The sequence below is a fragment of the Chanos chanos genome, chromosome 3, assembly GCF_902362185.1.
Source record: "Chanos chanos chromosome 3, fChaCha1.1, whole genome shotgun sequence".
Classification (NCBI taxonomy): Eukaryota; Metazoa; Chordata; class Actinopteri; order Gonorynchiformes; family Chanidae; genus Chanos; species Chanos chanos.
In genome coordinates this window covers 10,763,170-10,787,429 of record NC_044497.1, presented here as the reverse complement: position 1 = coordinate 10,787,429, position 24,260 = coordinate 10,763,170, and the positions used below count along the sequence as shown (strand labels likewise).

Sequence of the window (24,260 nt, the reverse complement as noted above, 5' to 3'; positions counted from 1 at the left end):
TTTTTTTTGCAGTTACCCATATCTGTTTTCGGAGTACATTTACATGTGTATTATATTTTGATAGTTGTTACTAAGATGTCCATGTATCGTCATGCTGGTGTATATCGCCGGTCCATATTTTCATATTTCATTGAAGCCCGTTCGTACTGATCCAGGATTGCACTATTTTCAAGAAGTCTATATGATGGAGACAATGCAACACAATGTAGAACAGAAGCAAACATTACACATTTCGCAGAGTGATATAACAGACATAAAGCAATATGCCTCACATAGACACAACATAGAATAATCAGTGTATGACTAGAAACACTATGCAGGAACTGGTCTTATTTATTTATTTGTTTGTTTGTTTTTATTTTTCGTAAACAAAATCTGGTGTGATGCATTTAGAGTGTGCAATACTGTGTCACGATATATCGAAGAATAATATCTTGTGCAAGTACTTTTTAAGAGCAATGTGTCAGTTATGCCTAAAGCTAAATGCATAACGTTATATTTCTCTTATTTTGACTTCTTTTGCTAGTATAACCCTAGCAGTGTGTTCCTGATATTTTCTGTAGACAAGGGAAAATGTTACCTATATATCACCCTCTACCCATGCGGCTAGAGATAAAACATTTGTAAAGTTCAAAATTTAGACATATTTGTAAGTCTGGTGTGTTTAACAAAAATCAACTGATAATGTCCATGCTTATGAACAAATGGTCATATATGGTCACATCCATGAATGAACATAAACAAGCATAAATGAACAGCAAAATATCACAGGACCTCACAAAAAAAAAGCAAGATGGTCACACATATGATAACCATCATAATGAACATGAATACGAAAACAAAAATAAAAATAAACACAGTATTGTTCAACAACACACCGGCACTTACTAAAACGAATACACAAGAAAATAGAGAAATGTTGTTTTATCATTTAAGAGAGCTTACCTTGAGATTGTCTCTTACACCCTAGTTGTGTTGTACTCAGATTCATGTTTGCTTAGAGACCCAATGAGGCAGAACCTGGAATATCATGGCTATTACATTTAATATCATCTTATTTTGCATAATGAGTTTAAATGCTGTAGAAGCAGTACAATTCATTAACGTATCATGTCTCAGCATCCTAGCATGCAGAAAAGAGAGGGAATATTGAATTACACAGTTGGGGCACACACACAATACAAAACCCTCCTCTCAGAAAAGTACTTTGATACCCCTGTGTGGACTTGTAAACAATTAATTTCAAGGAGTCACTGTGTAATAGTAGTACAGTTTCATACTTAATAGAAAACAGGTTTATGCCAAAAGTCTGAATTTCTGGAAACAGAATGTCATATTTTTTAAGAAAAAATTTACACTTGGTGTAAAGTGTAAAAATGCCATTTTGCAAGTATTAGAATTTTTGTCATATATATTAGTTGAATCAATGTGCATTTCATGAACATCTGTTCAGAAAAATATATGAAGCCCTTGTGTTTAGTGTTAAGAGAAATTTATAACAGACTATTTAAAATTAACCTCAGAAAAAAAAGAGGTCTCTGATGATCTTGGAGTTAAGATCCATAACACTCTTCATGCACCATAGAGAATGCAATTTAACATCATTAAATGGATCTCTAGCCATAATAAACCCAACCTGGGCTAGTATTAAGCGTTAAGCATGCAAAATAGCTGGAGCATTAGCTCAGCCAAAACAAAGACCCTCTCCGAGTCAAAATTTTTAGGTCTCCCTATCACAAAAAAAAAAACTTCATGAATGATTGTGGAGGTCTGTATGAAAAAAAGAGCAAGATCAAAGTAAAAAAATGTAAGCAGTGACCTCAAAAATAGGAAAAAAAGAAAAAAAGAAAGGGGCGAAAAATATAGAAATCATAAAAAAACAACATCAAAAGAGGGGATTGAAAGGAAAGAAATAAACATCTGGGCAAAAACGTGGTCCCTCAGTGTGCTAGAGTGAGATTTGGTCTTCATCAAAATTCAATGGATACTGACCGCTGCACTGCCTTCTCATGTCTGGACAACCTGTGGCTGGTGGTAGGCACTTCCTCCAGGTCGTCGTCCAGATCGCAGGCGTCCGCAGCTTCTTGCGAGTAGCTGTGCTTCATCACCAGGATGCTACGACGGTTGCTGGCGGGCAGAAGCGGCCTCACGGGCTGAGGTGGGATGTCTGTCAAGATGGCTGAGGCTGCATCGCGGGTATTCAGGTTGGTGCGGCTACCCTTCGCGATGGATAATTGCGAGCCGCAGTGGTGGTCGTGAACGCAGCGCGAGGAAGAGCGTCGCAGTTTGTGGTAGCTCTCAAAGTCCTCGGTTAGGTCCACCAGGTCAGCCGAAGCCGCGGCGCTACGTAGCGTGCACAGCTCGTAATGTGGGGGTTCAAACACCTCCTGGAACATTGTGGGGTCAAAGTCCTCACGATGCAGGATGTACTTCTTCCTTGGCTGCTTAATCTGCACTATGACCGACACAATGAGGAGGATGATGACGATGCAGCATGTTACCCCGATGATGGTGCCATTAGTGTTGTTGAGGTTATCCAGAATATTTGCTTTCCTCTTCTCTGTTCAAACAGACATAATGGACATCCTCACCATAATATTTTATAAGGTTAGGTTCAGTTTATAGCATTGCATTAGGGAAATGAGACTATTACATGAGGTTATGTTCAGTTTAAACGTTATACATCACAGGGTTTCAAGTGAGCCAAATGGAAACCATCTGACATTTGTGTAAAATAGTGATTGTCTCCATCGTATTACACACTTTGCTTTAACAGTGGGAAATTCTTTCAATGCTTTCTTGTTTTCAGTGTTTCATACCGAACACAGACTGTAGCATTTCAATGCAAAAGAAAGTACATATGAACAAAGTCCTGTGTTTACATTAGTAGGTAAATAAATAAATAAATAACTGCATCCATATATTGCAAAAGCAAACTATACACTGCAGTATTCTTATTATGCTGACAATAACATTTCCAGCAAATGTAGCTTGGATAACAAACAGGAGAAATGGGGCCATAGTGAGCACTTTCAGGAACTGCGCATTTTATTCATCTCTTCGCTGTTTAAAGGTCTTCTCTAATACACGAGAATGGTTGGCACTCTTATCATTTTTCTCTCTGAGACACCTTTGAAAGAGGTCAGTGTGGTGCTATCAAAGCTAATCAGTGTCTACCATTGCAGAGGTTCTTGAGCTGCCCTAATAAGGACATTTTCTTGGCTAAAAGTTTGCTTAAGGTTAACGGCAAGAGGAGCATTGGAGACAAGAGAAACATCAATATAGTGTTTGCAATAAAGGTCTTGATTCAGGCCCACAGTTTCAACCCAAAGGAAGTATTTCACTGATCATTCATCATGTATAAACAAGACCCTTAGGAAAAACACACACACACACACACTCACACATACACACACACACACACACACTTACACACAATGCATTTCTCTTTAGTCATAGCTATTGATCTTCCATCAGGAACAGACTAAGGTCAGAGTCTGAATGTGCTCCTTAACCACTAAACGATTGCCAAAACAGGCATGTTATGACAAAACAAAGGAAGTACCGCTCACCTTTGCAGTGGTTTTCGTCCCAGGGGTACACACAGTTCTGAATTCCATTACACACCAGTGTGTTGTTGATGCACATGTTGCTGTGGCAAAAGAAAGTGTCTGCCTCACACGGAGCTACACGAGAGGAGAAGTAAAATCAAAAATCTGATTCATTTTCATTTAAACAGCTGTTGTGCGACATTTCACCATCCCAAAACACAAACAAACAAACAAACAAACAAAAACGCAAAACATAAAGCAACACACATCTTGCATGAGTTAAGCTACATATGAAAATGTATAGATTTCTAAACACATCGTTAAAGACCATCCAATCTCATAAATTGACATTACTTTTTAACTATGCATTTTATGTTTCGATTCATCTCTTCAGATATGAGTAGGAGCAAGCCCATTTCTAGAAATTGGATTCATGCCCTGTGTAAATCTATTAACTGGAGCACTAAGGTCAAGAGAAGGAGCTTCTAACCTCCAGCGCCCTCCAGACAGTGAATCAGCCCTCCCTTTTTGATCTCCATTCATCATGACTTACTCCCATCATTCAGGTGTTCAGACTGCAAGCTCATTATTATATTTCCTCATCCTGGGCCTATGTTACGTTTTTTGGAAGCTACATTTTGATCACTGTGCCATCTATCATAGTTGGCAACACTCGCAGCTAAAACACCAGAGTCTGTGACAACTATCATCATAAAAGTGATGAATGAGAAATAAGCGAGATCCAACAGGAAGTGATCCAGTGAAGCTTCTCTCATAATATGTGGAGTGCGAGCATCAGGCGGGTAATTAAAAAGCCAAGGTGACTTTCAAAGTGGGAGGTTCTACTCCTCCGTTCGCCACTCACAGTAATGCACCACCCAGCCATGCGGGTGAAATGCCCTTTTTTCCTCATACAACAGTAATGACATGAACTAATGCTGTTAGCATGTTTTTTCGCGATCATGTTCTGACAGATTATTTATTGGACGGGACTCCATTTGGAACACTTGGAGCCAGCCATTAGATGAAACATAAAGTCTCTCTTCCCTAAAAAACAGGAGGATTCAAGGTTATAATGACTTACCTCAGTGATACATTAATTTTTTTTTAATCACTTGCTTATCCCAGGTGAATAATAACAGTTTAAATTAGGATGACTCATCACTCAGTATTCTCCCCATGCCTCTAAGCATACTCTAGTGCAGTACCCCTTCTTACCACCCGAGGGCACTACAGCCCTCTGTTACTTCATCAGTGAACATAGATGAAACTGGACTTCATTAAAAGGTGGATTCAGACTAATCCCCAGAGAAATTTATTTTCAGTGATCTTATAATAAAAGTGGCCTTTACCTTGAACAGCAATGTTCCTTTGCTGCCCAGTGCATAAATTAAATAATAATTGAGTGTACCTACACCAGACACACAAGGACCATGCCATTGGTGTGATTTGTTGAGACAAAGAAGAAAGTCTTTTGCATGGCTGGCGAAATAGAACAGTCGATATGCTACTTCAAAAATCAGCGTGTGTAGTGCTGGGAGGAGTAGTAGGGGCTCTGAATGAGATTACAGATCTCCAAACACTGTGTATGAGTGAATCGTGGCGCTTTTGTGAGCTGAAATGTCACCCACCCACATCTTAAACCTATGTCATCACCGAGAGCTCTGGAATCAAACAACACTGCTGACGATTTCCTTCAGTTTAAAGGTCAGATGTAATGCTGCATTTTGTCTTTTAGACAAATGTTCTGACCCCTCTATAGAGGAGGTGGTCTTCCCATCAGCTGAGAGAGGGAGAGAGAGAGAGCAAGCGAGAGAGAAACATAGAGAGAGAGAGAGAGAGAGAGAGAGAGTGTGTATCTGAACAACTTATGCAGGGGTGTTACCCCGGCAACGGCACTTCCTCTGTTCATTCACTGGATAGGCTGCACAAAGGACACTAGCTCCTACACAAATCCACCTTCCTGAACTTACGGAGACTGGCGCAGGAACGCAGCTGCCTAGGTTCATTGAGTGACGCACCTTACAAAGAGCATTATATGATTCTCTCACTCTCAAAGCCTTCAGTTCTAAATGACTTTGTCATTCCCAATGCCATCCTCCCAAATGCAGGCTGTAGCACAATGACCGCACTGTTCAAATATGCACTAAAGTGAACTGAAATAACACAATAAAAGGAAAAGGAAGTTGAGACCATGCCATAGACCCACTCTACGCCTGCCTTATAGCCAGAGTGTAGCTCAAACAGCCAGAGAGTAGCAGGAAGAAAGGGTCTTATTGCTATTTCCTTTTAATCTTACTCAGTCACAGTCAGCTGTGATATGATTGGGCTGAGCAGCATTGGTACAGCTCTGCGGATGCTCTGGGATCGCCGTGGCGACAGGATGCAGGGGCTACAGGCTGTGGGACCATTAAGCAGGAGTAGCTTGATCCCAGCAGCAGACTCTAATGATGGCTCCGACCATCCACAGTATAGCAAACCAAGCATTAAACCCTCATTTTACTATTTTTCTCCTTTCCATCTCCTCTGCTTCTAACATCCACCCTAAATCTCCTCTTCTTTCTCCCTTCCCCTCTCTCCTTTTTCTTCCTCCTCTCTAATTTACCCTCTTCTTTCCTCCTCTCTCTTTCTTCTTTTCTCTTCTATCTTTATCTTCCTCCTTCTCTCACCTTCTTGCCTCTCTCTCTCTCTCTATCTCTCTCTCTCCCCGTTCTCCTGCCTCTGCAGCCAAACCCGCGTTGACTGCTTTGAGTGTGGGAAGGATGCAGTGTGTGCCAGTGGATCACTGAATCAAAGAGCCAAGGGTGGCTGGCCTCCCAGAGAACGCTGGTTCCCTGGGGATGTGGCTCATCCCTGAAAAGAGCAATCCTGGAATCCTGCACATCAATGACTCCCTCATTCTATTGTCTAATGAGCGCCTTTATGAGACAGCCGATTCTATTTACCCAGTCGTCGCGGGTAGGGCTTTGAACAGTACCGCACTACCACACAAGACTGATGGGCCTTTGCTAGCTACTTATACTTTACATAGAGAGAGAGAGACAGAGAGAGAGAGAGAGAGAGAGAGAGAGAGAGAAATTGAAAGGAGGGTAATAGTCTCTCTCTCTCCCTTTGTTGGAGGAATACTGTTTTGCCGATTTGACTCCCTGCTTGCAATGGCAGCGGTATAGGCGCTGATGTACGGCTTGTAAAATTAAACACTATTACAAGATGACACCTATTCAGCGGCTAATGCTATTGGCCCCTGCAACATTTGCTGTTCATTTCAGTCTCTGGTCAATGGAAAGCCATAAACACGGTGAGCTAAATGGATGGGTCTGTGCTCCGTTAATGGCTTCCCTTAAAAAGAACCTATGGTTGAGTTGTTTTTATCTCTGAGGTCCTGCTTGGCTTGCTGCTTGGTCGTGTGTGTGAGAGAGGGTGTGTGTATGTATGTACTACTGTGGGGAGTGTGGGAAATGGCTTATGCGTATGTGTGTGTGTATATGTGACCAAGGGTTGTATGTGCGTGTATGAATGTGAGAAAGGGCGTTCATGTGTGTGCGTGTGTGTGTGTGTGTGAAACAGAGAGAGACAAAGAGAGAGATAGAGAAAGGATATGTGTGTAAATCATGGGTCCCTTACGCTCTTGGAAGGTTGTGAACAGGATGCGGAACCGGCTTTTTCGGCTTCCCTCGTCTGCCCACATGCGGATCACACCCAGTGCGTTGACAAGCATCACATCATTAGCCACTGTGCTACAAAATTTGTTCTTCAGGTCCTCCACTGAGCTGCTTCCATCATACACGGCCACAAAATTACGTTTGCACTCATTTGAGTTCTGCATCTCATAGTCCAGGAACCGCAAGTAGATCTGTAAGAGAGGGAAGGAGAGATTTAGTTCTAATGACCAACTACACCTTGGTATCAGAACTGAAGACACAGTCACTTCTGTTTAGAAACCCATACACACAATCTTAAGATCTGATGAGCTCAAGGAAGGTGGTATGGAAGATGTTGAGTAGTATAGAATGTGTGGGTCTGGGTAGAATCTGACAATGTATCTGCTTTCAGAATAGATATGTATGGCTTTGCATGGAGAACTGTCTGTACACCGTATTTCGTTTGTGAACTGAAACAAAGACCGAGTGAAGTGGTTTTGGTGTGGTTTAAATGAGACAGACTGAATTGTCATTGAACTAAAAAGAAATGATTACTTTGGCATAGATCACAAATATGCATCAAGTGGAGAGAACAAATACACTCAGCACGTTTAAGGTGCACTAGTACAAGCCAAGCACTCATACACTCTAAGAAAAAGTTACAAATGTTTAGACGGACACAGTATAACCTATGCACATCTTACATTACTGTAGCATCATTTTGACTGTTACCTCACAGATGAGAAAGCTGTTTAATAACTACTTTACAGACATACCTGAAATCAATGGCAATATTTAACACGTACTCAGAAAAAGGAAATGCAGTCAGCGCACAAACAAGTCTCTCGGGTAACTGCTAGCCATTCCATAGATGGACTTCGGCGTAAACCCGCAAGGCATTCTAAAAAACCTGAAGGTGATAGACTTAATCGTCAGTTTTGTTCTCACTTCATATAATACTAATCAGACCAAATTCACACCTATCCACGTCGGTGAGCCCCAAATTCACAGTTTGAAATATTAAATACACTGTTTTAATGAACCTTTTTCCACAATGATTGGCAAAGTAACACCACTTGACAGTTTCAGAAAGTGAAACCTGCCATTAGTGCGTTAGACTGGGGTGGCCGAATCTCGGCAGCCTGGTTCGAGTCCACTGCCCATGGCGCTCTATCATTACATTTAATGAGCTCTCAACATTCCATCATGACAAGCAGACGGAAAGCTTTAATTCCTCAGAGTGAGCATCAACCATGTGGAAAGCTGACAGGGCCTCCCATGTCAGTCTGCCAAGATCTAGACCGGACTGGAGAACCGAGTGGTAAGGCTCAGCATTTCCCACACACAGTGCTGAAAAAATCCTCTTCACAATGGGGCTGAACTCTGCTCATGTTTCATGCAGGAAAAAAAAACGTTGTGACAAAGGGAAGGGTTGTTCTGAGGTGTCACAAGAGCTGTAGTTGGTGGGGGGGGGGGGGTGGTTGGTTTGTCCTCTGTATGATACACCCACGTGCTTTCAACATAACAAATGGGTTGCAGAACCCCAACCTTTTCAGGAACACTTCACCGCAATTCTTTTTCATCAGCCTCACCTAAATGTTGTGGGCGTCACAAAGCCTGCCTCCAATGGAACGAATGATTGGATTGTATGTAAGGCAAAACACTGAAGTGGAATATATCTGTGAAAAAATGAGATATTGAAATGCCCCACAGCTCATTTCACACATTTGGCACTCGGCAGGGCACAGCATCCGGCAGGTTAAAAGAACTGTGTGCGACACGTGTACAAACAGAGAATTTAATGGCTTTGAGAAGATGAATTAACTCTCTCTATTTTTTTTTTTTTTTGCCTCTAAACTATTCTTTACTGAGTTCCTTAATATGAATTAGCTGTGGGACATTAATCGGTTTACAGCATCAAACACTCACATGAATAAATCAGATAAGCGAAACATGGTCTGCAAACACTCATTCTGCAGAGGAGCTGGCTAGATTTGCATTGATTTCTTTGTATTTGAATCTTAACAACATTAGTAGGGGGAAAAAAAATAGAGAGAGAGAAATATTTGACCAAAAAATATATGAAAACACACCACTGACCCATTTAAGCTGTCAGAAATAATTGTTTAAATACCTCACAGGAAACAAAACTGGATGGAAAATTTGCATATGATACCCCCTGTTTGACACGAAACCACAAATAAACAATTGTTTTTCACCTGAGCGGAACACAGAGAAACCCAAGACACAGCTTCCCAACAGAACATGCAAATAAAAGGACTAAAGAAAGAAAGTTTAAAAAAAAGAAAAAAAAAAAAGAAAGAGCAAGTCAAAAGGAGCGAAGGATAACGCATTTCCAAATGGTTGCAAATATCCGTCCGACCCAAGCATCTTATGCATGCCATTACATAACAGATCCAGCGATCTGATCATAAAACCTTAATCCTTTTGGACACAAGGAGGGGCAAAGGCTTTACCAAAGTCACCAAAACCAGAGGCTCTTGTTATATGTCTAATCCCAAAAACCACAACATTGCAATTTGAACAGCAAACAGCTCTTCAGTCAATCGGGCTCCCTTCTCCTCACTCCCCCTGCCCCGAATCCTCTTAAATTTTTCCCTCCCTACACTCCTTCAATCTCCCAGCCTGTGCTTGATTGCTCAAGTACATTCTAATTAGACTCCTTAGCTACAGTATTTCAATTATTTATTTTCTACCACTGCTTTGAATGCGTTAACTACAGTACAAATCCTGGCCGTCGAGGCAGCAACCTTTGGGGAGGTTGGCTGCTATCTCTTTGAGTGCGGGGGTGCGTTTGAGGTGCAGCTCACGTCCCTGGTGCTGACTAATTTGTGCCCTGTGCCAGCTGATGTTCCAGGCAGCTGGAACGATGTTGTGAAGGTAGCTGTTCTATGTGTGAAGTGGAAGGCTATTTGGAACTGAAAGATTCCTGTGGATGAGACATGTAAGTAAATGAAAATGAAAATGTTCAACCCCTATCAGACAATAAATCAAATCAAGAGCAAGTGTCATGTGGTCTGTCTGTGTCATGTGGTCTATGTGTGTGTATGTGTGTGTGTTTGTGCGTGTGTATGTGTGTGTGTGTGAGCCTCATGTATTGCTATCTTTCAGGGGACTGGTAAGTCCCCAGTAAGGTAGCATAATCTGAAAAAAGTGCATGGTGGGGGACCATAACGCTGGTCCCCACTAGGAGAACTATGCTTTTCTAAACTGTATTGTTGTTACTGATAAAACAAAAACTCAAAACATTTCTTTGGTTAAGGTTAAGGTTAGGGTTAGGGTTAGGGATAGGTTGATATTCTTTAGTTGCAGAATAATGGGAGTCAATGGGAAGTCCCCAGTAGGATATGAGTACAAACTTTTGTGTGTGCGTGTGTGTGTGTGTGTGTGTGTGTGTGTGTGTGTGTGTGTGTGCGCGCGTGTGAGTGTGTGTATTTGTGTGAGTGTGTGTGTGTGTGTGTGTGTTTGTCTGTTTGTGTGTGCGTGTGTGTGTGCTTGTGCGTGTGTGTGTGTAAGGTTGGAAACCCATGTGACTAACTGTCTGAGAAAAATGAGGGCCTTAGAGAGGCAAAGAGAGAATAGCAATCTGAACACAGCGGCTACGTGATAGCAGGCCCACTGGTCACCTTAGCATCTGTGCCAAGTACAAACAGTCCTACAAGGCTGTCACAGTCGCTCAAACATGACAGAGATTAAGAGTCATTAAATTTTTAACTCTGACTGCTGACCAAAACAGAAGTTTTCCTCTGAGTACATGTTTCACTGTTCAAATATGGGCAATCGAAATGAGACTTTGATAGGAAATTAGACTAAGAAATAGAATTATAATGCGTGCAACATAAATGCATATTACTCTAACATCAACATCAAACAGTACAGTTTGAACTAAGATTTCATTTGTATTGTTACATAATAACAATAAAATGTATGCTGGTGTACTGAGAAAATATAAGTTCTTTTAGCATACTGTACATAGATTTGCTCTTTATAGCAAGAAATAATCTGATTACTCAGATATGTGTGACTTCAGACCATCCTGAGGATGAAATAACAACAGCTGACAGAGGTTGGACTAAACAAGAGGGCTAGCACAGTGTTCTAAGTAGGCCTTGCTTTGTTTTACTCTAAAATACAGGGCTTTGAAACATACTGAAATTCTACTCTACTGACTGATAAAGATGCCCAACTCTAAAATGTCTACTTGTTAAGGAAATCCCAGATTGGAATCTTAAACTATTAGAGCAGTCTTTTGCATGCATATTTATGAATTCTAAGATATAGAACACTTTTGCTTTTTCAAATTTAGGATAACTAGGACATACAACTGGAATATCTCTCTTATAAGCAAGAACATTATAAGCAAAAGGTTAATTATAAACAGTTTGCATGGACCTTCATAAATTTAAACAACATGAAAATTTTACCTAAAAGAAAGAACCCAGTTCACTATAAATGACATGAGTTCATTATACCTAAAATTGCAGAATTGCCTCACCTTAAAGTGATCCACACAATCTTTTATCTTTTTAAACTAATTTTCAGGGCTCATTTTTACAGTACATGCAACAATCCATTAAGAAAGCAACTAAGCAAAATAAAGGAACCGGTAAGGCCTTATTGAGTATATCACATGATTTAAGCAGGGCCAGACTGTCTATAATAAATATTCTGTGCCATCCCAAGAAAAATGACCATGAACCCAAACATCCATTTTTCACTTGCCTCTCGATATTGGATCATAAAAATGTATTTGACTGACTGTGTCATAAAGACCCCTGCACACAGAGACCAGGACATATGCTTTTGATTTCAGTGCCTGGAAGGACATCAGATAACACCAAAATCAATTGATGAAGCAATAAATCACATTTAAAATCAAATATTATTAGTCGGCTCCTGCAAGCTGAGGCTCTTGCCACTGTTTCCCAGCAAAAGGGGCCTTTCTCAGCCCTGACAGAGGGATATCACGGGAGACAAGACAGGTAGGAGCCCACTTACTGTAGCAGGGAATGTAATCATTGATAAGGTCCTTGGTTGACTACGTAACTGAGACTGAATTTAGCTGTAGTACGGATCCAAACAGGCAATAAGGCGGCTTTGTGTGGGAAAAGGGGAATTGATGGAGTGCAATAACACAAGGGAGATGAAACAGGGCCACACCGCAGAGCTCCAATAAAGCTCCGGCAGGCCTGGTTCCCTCGCCTCTCCCGTCGTTTAAAGCCCTCAGCAGCACTTTCCAGGCAATGGAGAGAAAACAGTAAATATCAACCGCTACAGAGTTTACAGAAACAACCTTTTTTTTTCTCTCTCTCTCTCTCTCTCTCTCTCTCTTGTTTTCTACGCATCACCAATCTTAGTTGGTCATTTTCTGACATGTTATTTAATAATAATTGATGGAGTTTCCTTGTTGTTTGTACATTGCAGTGAGGGATAGGTTATGCAAAAGTAATTGAATAAACCGGTGAAAGGACTGTTACTGTTGTATCAGCGTTTTTTTGTTTTTTTTTTAAACCCTGAGTTACCCCGCTATTAGGACAACATAATTATCCAAGTCCTTTCCCATTTTAATTCTGTAGTTCTCACAAGCAACAATAAAATACAAGATGAAAAAAAAAAATCTTTGAAATAATTTGTGTACTATAACAATTTGTTGAGTGTGGGGGGGAAAAGTAGGCTACAGAAAACAAACATACAGGCGTAGCTGAATCACAGAGTGAACAAACAAGGCAGTGCTATTTCATCAGCAGTAAACCTTTCTCCCAGCAACAGGACTCTGATTAAAAAATGTGCCTGACCCCAAATAAGCTTTTCTGTTCTCTGTCTGACCTTAGCAAGCACAAAATCTGCCCTTGGTATTTGTCAACGGCCATGATATCAACAGTGTGTCTCAATGGCTTCTGTTTTTCTTCTTTATGTCAGCCAGTCAGAATCAGACATTTTTCCACTTAAGAAAATACCATGTCTACAAATATTTGGCTCACAGACATCTTCAAAATGGCCAGACTAAACAAAGTGTGAAAACCTGTGGAAGGCATTTTGATGAGCTGGTATGATATAGTACAGCTTTGAGGGGGGGGGGGGGGGGGGGGAGGTGGGGGTGGAGACAAAGCCTCATTTTTTTTTTTAATTGTATGCCATAGTGAATAATTGAATGCCTGTAACATTATGGGAAGGGTTTGGAACTTACCTTAGAGCGCGGAGGAGCACGGATATACCACTTGCAGTCCACCGCCTCCGTTTGTAAGGCCTTGCCATCTTTGGTGATTTGTTGAGATTCCACAATCCCCTCGGGTCCTCCCATTTCAAATTCACAAACTGCACCAGGAGAAAACAGAAAGCAACAGATTAGTCAGACCGCAGGGAAACAGATCAGCGATGAGCATCGCTCATTTGGAAGGTGCTAAGGGGGGGAGTAAATGCTACGTACAGGGCAGAGGTTTGGGAGCTCCCAGGTCTTTAAAGTCCGGATCTGAAAAGGAAGCACACTCATTTTTAATCATAAAACACAAAATATTGCATATTCATTGTGGAATTCAGTATAAATGTAGTTATGTGTAAGAAATAGCGAATATAAAGGTACAGCTTTTTTACCACAGCGATTTGCTCGAGTAACTGATCTGGAATTGTAGTTAAAAAAACCAAACAAACAAACAAGCAAAAAAAAACCTAGTGAGAGTTTGGGTAAACGTGAACTGTGTTTAACCTTACGATTTGTTCGATCTAAATTTAAGACCATTAGGATAAAAGGCTTGAATTAACTTTGATCAAACCATCCATGTTAAAGAATTCCCTCTATCCTCAATTTTCCAAGCTGCGTCTTCTCTTCTCCCTCCCTCAGTGCCTGCGTCGCTGGCAGAATGTGATTCGGAGACTGCGCACCCAGACCCCTGAATGTTATGTAACCTACTCCAACATCAGTCACTCCAACATCTTCATTAGTACATTAGTCCCTATATGTCCACTAGTGTCTCTCTGATTGTAAAACATCAGTGGATGTTTACATTGGTACCTCTCTGATAGTTCAAATACCTTGCCTTGTACAAACAGAACGAGGCAATTACACGGTCTTAAATGCATCACAATGCCAAGACATACTCTGGACATATAATCGTACTGACCGTTATTAGCATGGACAACATTTCAGAGTTTAGTTATGGTACTAAAAGACAAATAAAGTGACATTTACAGAGCTAAATTCTATACAATCAATAGATAAACGTCCCTCTAAATGTCTCGGAGACGATTCAATTGTTCCACTGGGTCAACTTCACGTGGGTCTGATATCGATTAGTCAACTGAGCTGCGGAAGACGCTTGTCTTACACTTCGCTTTCTTAAGGGCTCTGCATTTTACTTATGGCTTTTATAGTACGCTTCAGAATGGAACTTACAGAAAGACATTCAAAAAAACTGTTGTTAAACACATTTGACTTGAACTGCCTGATGTTGAACGCGGTCCTTGTGGGAGCCAGGTTAGGAGTTTCCGTTTTAAGTGGTTCTAATGCAAGAACAGAGACTGTATGACGCCCCTCCATTCTTTCTGATTGGCCAAAAGTGGACTCGGGGGCATTAGCACGCACGGCAGCGCACTTTCAAAATGGAGATGATTGCACAGTGTGAGCACCTTCCCAAGCCGAACATTTTACGCGACTCATTCTGCTCAATGACTACACTGGGAATTCAGATCAGGCCATGACCCACCTAGGTCTAACAGGCTAAAAAGAAGAATGAAATGGATAATGTTAAGGCTGAAGAGAGAAAGAGAAAGAGGGAGAGAGAGAGAGAGAGAGAGAGAGAGAGAGAGAGAGAGAAAAGGAGGAAACCCCCCCCCCGCTATGTCAAATGATATTCACTGGCAGTGTGAAGATAAGATCTGTGATCAAAGGGGGAAATTGTGCGGAAACGGGAATGGAGCTCCCAATTTACATTCACAGTCAGTCCAATGCTTTGAGTCTGTCTCTTGAAACTGAATCCAGTTCTGTTCTGCCTTGAAAGCAGGCCCAGCTGATCCTGAAACCTCTGTCACCAGCGCTGTTACAGATGGTCTGAATGCATACCTTGAATGTAAGTCTTGCATCTCTGAAACTGGCATTGCGGACACAAAATCATCAGAACTTTTGAGAGAGTAGAACAGAGGCAGTCCACTAAAGAGTCTATGCTCTTCTCTCTTCCAGTTCAGTAAGTTCCACGAAAGCAATTACAGTACTATTTTTAAGGAGCGCTTAAAAACTGCCATTTGGAAATTGATCTTTTAGTGGAGTGGGATTGTGAAACTGGCGTCCTGAACTGTCCTCTATCTGACGTGGCTGGGAGAGGCTTGGGGCAGCTACAAGCTTCATTTTGATTGGTCTGAGTGGTAGAGAAGCTCTACAGCTCCTCTGTGTGTTGCTGTGAATGAGGGTGTTGTAAATGCCATTGTTTTCTAAATGACAGATAAGATTTACAATTCCAGTAGAATCAATCAGAGAGGAAAGAGACCAAAAAATCATCAGCAAGGCACATAGTTAGGCTTAGGAGATTGTCTGTGTGTGAGTGTGTGCGTGCAATTGTGTGCGCGCGCGTGTGTGTGTGTGTGTCTGTGTGCATGCGTGCCTCCGTATGTGTACTTTGTCCTCTAAGAAATGACTTCCATTCCATTTTTCAGGGACTGCGGGATGGGAAAATCAAAGTGGCCCGACAGTTAATTAAACAATGGCCTTCAGGTCAGGTGAGCTGGTTTCAGTGTTGATTTATTATTTGGCTACGGCATCACTTAAACCACAAGGCCAGGCGGTCCCCTGGGTTCCCAGTCGCAGATCTTTCACTAAGACACTGTTTAAAACTGTTTTATACGAGATCGCTCTAAAAGGTTAACCCGCGAACCCCTTCTGCAAATAAAACGAGCAAAAGACAGAGAATCTATCGATATACAGCCGTCAAAAGACCGAAAGCTCTTCACAGAAATGAGATCTGTCAATTCCTCATGACTAATTGTCTATAAAGGCAGCAGAGATCACAGCTCGCAGCTCACAGACTGTTTGACAGACAGATGTCATACTCACCCTCTCGTTGTAATGCGCATTGTTACTTTACTTTAGTGCTTGCCTGCAGTATCCAATCTCAGGATCTCCTCTCTGAGCATCTCTCCATCTTTGACTTGTTATGTATTATTCAGCACAGTATCACAATGGGTCTATTTCGAATATCTAGCTGGGGTTGGGGTGGGGGTGAGGGTGAGTGGAGGGGATTTGGAAACGCTAGCAGGGTTCTTACTGTGTCCTCGTGTGGCTTTTCAATTTTCTCTGTTTTGAGGAATGGTATAATTTATAAAGCTCGTATGAGGTAATGCTGAACTTTCCGTCAACAGAAAAGCTGCATAGATTCGGCCTCAGCTTTTACCATAAACCAATGCATGTACATATATGTTTATATATTTAAAAATACATATTTATAAATTTATCACTTAAGATAACACGTAAAACAAACAGTGGCCGCATTGCTTCACAAAACTACATAGATTACATTATTTGGACTGTGGTTCTCTAATTTTTTGTTGAAGATGCGACAACTCTCTTATTTTAGAAAGAAATAAAAAGGTTTTATTACTAGACATAAATCTGTCACTAAATCTACCAGCCTGATGCTTTGGGTGATGTGGCATTAGACACGGAATCTAAAACGATAAACTGATGGGTCTAATAAATTTCATCTCAGATAAAAAATTCGGCTGCAATTAAATGATTAATACATATCCGGGGCTTTCATTAGACGTTCCAGACTAATAAGGCTTACGAGTTATGTCTCCTCTTTCTAGGGTTTTTCGCCAACCAAACATAAATCTTCTAGGCGTTTCATACACCTAGTTTAAAGCTCAGTGAAGACGAATATGGAACTCATGAATCCTTCCCTACCTTCTGCGTGACCTTTGTAAACATCGTCCTCAGCATCCTAAACAGATAGAATCTGGCCAAAGAAGGCTGTGTTACATTCTATTTCCTGCATCCTCTGCTATCAATGGGAGCATCTATGTGAGTTGAATACATGCACCCCATTCCTGATTCACATGGTGTTTGCGTGCTGCTTCAGTTGGTAAACCCTGGTTTAGAATATAATCTTGTGAAGCTTACATTATTTACCCACATAACAACAGAAAAAAGGTGAAAAAAAAAGTTTCATTTGATTCTGAAATTGACCACTGACATTATGCACACATGAATGTCACCAAACACGTAATATACACACTCACTCACTCACACACGCGCACACACACACACACACACACACACACACACGCGCGCGCGCACGCCCACACACACACGCACACACACACATTCCTCAAAGATGATAAACCACCATAATGATTTTTGAACAGCTTATGGATCTAATAATGAATAATCCTGTTTGTTAGAACTGCACTGAGATGGAAATAAACAAACGACAGACTTCACTGCCACAGTAACTACTGCGGTTGGTATTTACAAATTCATCATAACTCCTGTACTCCTGAAGCTCTATCATATTTCATTTTATTATGTACTTATACTGATTACAGACAAGGGAGCAGTCTGCTTCCTGTCATGCCCAAATATGGCAATCCAGCAGTTCCATGCACTGAATGGCTGCTGAACATGCACACTCTCTCACACACACCACCTCTACCAGTCTAGCCTTCATTTCCCAGCGGCCTCATTCCACTTCAGCTGTTTCCTGGTGACATTTAAATAAGCAACTGATTAATATCTTCCAAGGTGCTAAATTGGTTGATCAAACTAATGAATTACTTCAATTAATAAGCGCCAAGTGCAGCTGGAATGAGCACTAAACCTCCCCTTGTCTGCCTGATTCATGCTTCAGAGGCTTATCACAAGAGCCTGATGGCAGACAGCACAACCTGACAGACTCAGGCAGGGGTCAGAGCTGTGGAGCTGGCTTTGCTTTGTTTCACAAGGTCTGTTCAGCATCACAAGGGAACTCCTGCAGCACTATCTGTATTGTAATGTATATCCATGTAAGGATGGAATGCCATGCACAAATCCATTTAGAGAGCATGCGAATTTTGAATGTGCAAAAGCAATGAAAATGTGTGAGTGTGTCTGTGTATGTTTGTGTGTGTGTGTGTGTGTGTGTGTGAGAGAGAGAGAGGGAGAGAGAGAGAGAGAGAGTATGACAGGAGTGGAAGAGATGGCAGGGTGAAGCTGGTGAGTGATGAAAAACCATCTGACGGTTAAAGATAATATTCGCTATTCATTTTGACAGTGAACTAAATTGGGAGTGTGTTGGTGCATTGCCCTAAACAGTAATTAGAGCGGATATTTGGTCTACGCAGCAGCAAGCAGAGAGTTCTTCAGGATCTAAACCCCAGCTAAGCTCTCGTGCACTCATTGGCAAATGGCCAATGTAGACTTTATGCTGCGTTGTGTGTGTATAGTATCCAACATCCGTGTATCAGAGCACATTCAAAGCTCCATGTTTTCTTCCAGTCCTTTTAATGACGCGAGACAGCGGACGCCGTGACAACATTTTGCTGGTAATTCAGAGAGATGCAAGTTCTTTCTCTCTGGCCGGACTTGTTAGCTTAAATAGGAAACAAGCTTGCCTCACAGTATGGTTTTATTGATGGTGACACAGAGACAGACCTTGTCTTGCTCTCCTGGCTGGAGAAGAGGATACGATCCCTTCCCATCATTGATCAAGCTGTTCATTTGCCAAAGACACTCCTGGGTCGGCTACTGCTTGGCGTTCCCATTCTCCGGAGAACCGGGAACGGATCTATTTCTGATACTGGTCAATGCCATCCAATGCTCACTGCTATAACCAGATTGGTAAATCGCTCACACAGAGCAAAATACTGACAAGGTAGTCGTTCACATGCAGGTGTTTCTGTTTAAATTAATGCCTCTTGACAGCTACAATCAACACAGTTCACATCTAGCTAGTCATGCAATAAATCAATACCACACTACAGCCTTTTCATTACAGCACTATGCATATTAGAGGACTGAGAATGTGTCGTTCTCTAAAGGATACTGCCAAGAGGTAATTAGAATGTCTGATTACATTTTTTTTAGATTGTATTTCTTTTCACGCCACAAAATCTCTGGTGGAGTCAGCATTCCTGAGACTCTTGTCATTTTCGGTACCATTGGTAGTGCCACAGGCTTATTGAAAACGGGTGATGCATTCAAAGACATTTGCATTTCCAACCATTTACTTAACGCTGAGCTTCTGCGCAAGATACATAAACAAAAAAAAAAACAAAAAACAGAGGGGCACAGATTTAACAAAATAATTCTAAATCCTTTAATCCAGCGGTAAATCCAAATGTAAAGATTTATCCACACTTTTAAGCTAAAACGGCAAACACAAAATACACGTTCCCTTTTGAGGGGGCATTCATTTAAGAAACAATAACAACAAGAATAAAAAAAAAAGGAAAAAAAGAAAAACGCCACGGAATCATTTCACAAAATGAGCGGCAGACTCTAGGCAGTGCTAATGTGAAATTCTCCATTGCGGAGTGATGTTTGGAATTTCAAAACGAAGTTGATTAATCAAGTGCTTGTGAGAGAGACTCTAAGCGGCTCTGGAAGTGTGCCGCACTTGGCAGTGGTTAAGTGAGCGTTTGCCTGAAAGAGGCCATGTTCATCCTTGGAATCTGATATAGAAGGGAAGTCACATCGGCCCATGTTATTTAACTCTAGTCTGCTGCTTGGGGGGCGGGGGGTGCTGCAGTTACCCCGCAGGACCACATCAGTCATTTCCTCAAACCTCTTGTGTCAGCCACTGCTTAGCTGAGGAGCAGGGTCTCTGCTTTGACACAGTCCCAAGCTGAGGTTGGCAAGAGACATAAAACTCACACCTTCGCATCAACAGGATAGAGGGGGAAAAGAGCCTGAAAGCCTGAGAAGCCAGAAAAATGAATAATTGGATTCCTGGGCTGCATTAAGAATATTACATTGGTGCAGATTTCTGGACTGACAGCTGGCCAAAAAAAAAAGAAAGAAAAAAACCCCACCTCAAACCACATATTTCTAAGTTTCATGGTGGGTGAAAACATCTTTAAAAGAGCCCCTGTCAGTTTCCTTCTGTAGCAATTTAGCGTAAGAGTGATTCAGCAATGGCTCACATCAATCACAAAGCCAGGGTACTGTAAACGCAGCTCAGAAACAAACTCAGGTATATTGCAGGTAACATCCTTTATACATGACATGAAATAGAAAACCGTCACTGGTCTGAGTTAAAAAAACAAACAACAACAAAAAAAAACAGTCATTACGTACTCAACAACAGCAGCAGCAATACTATTCTCTGGTTTTATCTGTAGTTTCTAGAAAATGGAAATTCCATAGGGAATGCTGTCTTCACATTTCCAACGATATCTACGAACTAATCTTCTCATTTTCCATTTGACACTCAGAGAGACACAGTCTTATGCTATAACTCCTGGAGTGTCATCACTGAGCCTCTGGGCTTCACTCAACTGCATGTTCCTCTCCCTTCCACGTCCCAGAGCTCCATAACGCCAATTCTAAATTGATGAAATTCAGAATGCTAATGTCCATATGCTATCGTTGGTTCTAATGTCTTCTCTCCTTTTTTTCTGTTAGCAGAAGGGAGATAACGAATCAAGGTTACTGTTGGTCAGAGGAGAGACCACTGTAACATTATTCTCTACAGATTTTGCCGAACTGAAATGTTCATAATGCTTCTAAGACATACTATGTTAAAATCTACTGATGGCTTTGAAAACAAAGCATCGCGTGGGTCTCCTGTTTGTGCATGTGCTATGTAATCAGAGCATTTAAGCCTTTTCAGATGAACTAGTCTCAGCCAACTCAGATAATTACTTCAAGTCAGATTCCCATGTGGTGTGCTTATGATCGTTGTAACTTGTTTCTGACAAGACAGTGTAATGTAGCAAATGGACCGAATGTTGTCTTCAATTCCTGATGGTACACTGTTGATGGCAAATGCGCAATCGGTATTGAAAGCTAAGAAAAGACAACATTTTACATGTACGTTACATTTATTTTTGCTTTTATCCAAAGCGACTGTCTTTGAACGTAACTGAATGAATCATAGTTACTCCTAAGTCCAGTCTGACCGTGTATGCTGAACACGAATGTAAAGTAAATCTTTGACACAAGCTTTAAATGACAGCATTTACTTCTAAAAGTTTTTTGTGGAACTTGTCACTTAATGTGTAGATAGGGAAATTGATCATGGATGGACAACATGGCAACACAAACTCGGAGAGCTCAATTAAAGACACTATATTTAGCACCCAACGACAAGACCATATTGAAAACCATCTGCTGCAGAGCACAATTACACGCTACACTCACACATTTGAAAATTGAATGTCAGTTTATGTTTTTCTTTCCAAGTGATTTCCTGGGGTGAACGTAGTGGTATAACAGTGTGCGATTAGGTGTTTGTTGTTTATTACGTGAAATACTAGAGGCGTTAAAAATCTCTTTTAGCTTGACTCATGAATCCTCATTTAAACACGAACCACATTATAAATTTTTTCCATTTTTTTTTTTCTATAGACATAACATGATAGCGTCTGTTTGATCTGATTATGACGTTTTTTTTGTCACGTTACATGTTTATTCTTTAAAGGGCTTTCTCTTTCTCCTCCTTCTTTCTCTTTCTCTTTCTCTTTCTCTTCCTTCTCTTTCTCTTCTCATTCACTTTGATTTCTGGCCAAGAAGGGTGACTTGGGAAACGGACAATGTAAGTATCAAAGTGATGACTCAGGGAATAAAACAAACCCAAAAATGCAATATTAACAGCTAAGTGAAAGAACAAAAATGAATAAATTAAAAAAACTGGCCAGCACCATGATTTCATTTTTTTTTTAGACTGCATTGAACAAAAAAGAAAAAGCTACTACTCAATACTGGTTTGCACTTGTTGGAAAGTTTAACTTTGTTCAAAGGCTTGTGATTTCAGATCACGAAAACCCCCAAAACCATGAGCTGCTGACATATATTGATGAATTCTGCTTTTATTGACGTCAGGGCTCATGCTCAGCACAGCCAGGGCAGTGCATAGAGGATGACTCCATTTTTGTTTGTTCGTTTTTTTTCTGCTGAGATGTTCATCACAAATCCTTGCTTTCTCAAACTGTCCTGTTTTATTTAAGGCCAGAAAGTTTCTGTGTCAGGGTGTGCAAACGAAAGAGGGTGAGAAAGATACAGTCTGTGTCTGAAGTTGGACTGTGGAGTGCTGAGTTCAAAAGAGAATGATCAGTGTTACAGCGCTGTTGGTACCTATGCACTAACACCCACTCCCACATGCAAACACACATGCACACACATGTATATGTGTGCACACGTATGCACAAGTATGATTCTGAATATTCTCTGTAATTACTCAGTTCTCCCCAGTCACCTCACGCAGTGGCATTTCCCCATAACACCTCTGCATCGCTTACACGCCAGAGAGACGACAATTTTCGATGGCTTATTTCAAATATCAGAATCTCCCGTCACTCCTCCTCTTGACTGCCGGTGCATGTGTGGGATACGATTACGTGTGAGGGAGCAAATTTCATTAGCTCAACACATGAGGAATCGTTGTCAAAGGCAACGGATTTCATTAGGCGGCGTTTGACAGATTGTTGTCCGCGGCAGTCTGTCATGTGTGTGCTGATTTCATTACCTTTATGACTCATATGAGTCCACCTCTGTGGGCCACTTAGTGTGTGACAGCTCTAGAAGGACTGGTTCCGGGCTCATGGCATGTCTAACAGGACTTAAGCGCAGCCATATCAGACAAAGGCCACATAAAAACGATTCATTTTAAAACAACGGATTCAAGTATCGACTCAATCTCATGTCAGCGGAATGGCTTGGTTTCTACCGTTTCAACGAAAGTAATACACATCCTCTAGTCCCTTTAGAGACAATTCCATCTCTTGCTTTGATAAAGGTGTCATTAAGCTCTTTTAATGCCCTCGCTGATTTTGTTCTCAGTACGAACAGCTCCGTATGGAGGGAACACAGCCCTGCTGTCTGCTAATGATGTGAACTCAGAGGCAGATGCTCCTAAAAGTACAAGAGGGTACACATATGTAGACCTATAAGACAACATAGTCCATCATTCCCTTTTCTTTCTAACTGAACGTTGCCACAACAAAACCCCAAAACACTACAGAATGAAAAAAAACCCCCCTGAAAAACCTAAGAAGAATCAAACTAATTGAAAATTTCTTTCTTCCAAATATTATGACCTTTTTTTTATACATCGCCATAAAACCTGAGCAGACATTTGTGCTTCTACCATTATGGATTGGCCATCTCATAGGAGACACTGTAAGAGTAAGACCAGGGCAGAAATCCATTATGCTTGACCTTGGCAGTGCTTCCTTTTCATCCTCATGCCCCCCCACCCCCCCACATCTCACCCCCCCCCCCCCACCCCTCCCAACCCCCAACCCACTCCCTCACATCAGCACTTAAGTCTGCACGGCCATGAGAATCAAAATGATGTCCTGGAGCTGGCCCACAGCGACGCTATACTGATAAGTAATCCCTGTACCGAATTTATGAAGGTTACAGTTCAGTCCATTTCAGAGGGAGCAGATGAGAGTCACCTCATATCTAACCATCCTAAATGCATGGTTTCATAACTTAAAATTTGTGGAATCGCATTCTGGAACGGTACAGCTGAAACAACAGGTTCGGTGTTATTTCGTCAGCAGAGAAAATAGACTTTTACTGTTATTCTTATTCGGTTCATTTCAAATTTCAAAGCAGTATTTATCAGGATGTGTCTATTGTGATATGTGATATCCAAAATATGAGCACAATACATCCTTCAATACTGCTTATTTTAGGAGCCGTCTAAGATCCTGAATGTGTGATTTTAGGCCACAGTTATCAGGTTTGGTAATATGTAAAGCCCATAAACTTTGATTAATTGTAAGATGAATATTTTATGAGGGGAACTGGTACTTTGTCTGAAATTTCTGCCCTTTGTTCGTTCTTAAAACAATTGTGGGAAGGGGTCTTTCCTGACGCGTTACAGCAGTTCGGCGCTGGCGGTGACAGCTGTGCCTC

General features: G+C 41.2%; 1 protein-coding gene across 3 annotated transcripts in view; it reads right to left on the bottom strand.

Moving 5' to 3' along the window:
* Window positions 1-89: 89 nt before the first annotated feature.
* Window positions 90-24,260, bottom strand: part of neto1l (neuropilin (NRP) and tolloid (TLL)-like 1, like) — a 46,761-nt gene continuing 22,590 nt past the window's right edge. Inside the window, exons 5-11 of one of the 3 annotated variants that reach the window (XM_030769678.1) lie at window positions 13,641-13,682; window positions 13,401-13,528; window positions 7,176-7,404; window positions 3,573-3,686; window positions 2,219-2,560; window positions 1,993-2,185; window positions 960-1,020 (exon numbers count right to left, since the gene is read on the bottom strand). In XM_030769678.1, coding sequence (XP_030625538.1) covers window positions 960-1,020; window positions 1,993-2,185; window positions 2,219-2,560; window positions 3,573-3,686; window positions 7,176-7,404; window positions 13,401-13,528; window positions 13,641-13,682 — 1,109 coding nt within the window. Of the gene's footprint in view, window positions 178-959; window positions 1,021-1,992; window positions 2,561-3,572; window positions 3,687-7,175; window positions 7,405-13,400; window positions 13,529-13,640; window positions 13,683-24,260 lie in introns of those variants that run through there. The other 2 variants (XM_030769676.1, XM_030769677.1) reach the window with 2 other exon arrangements.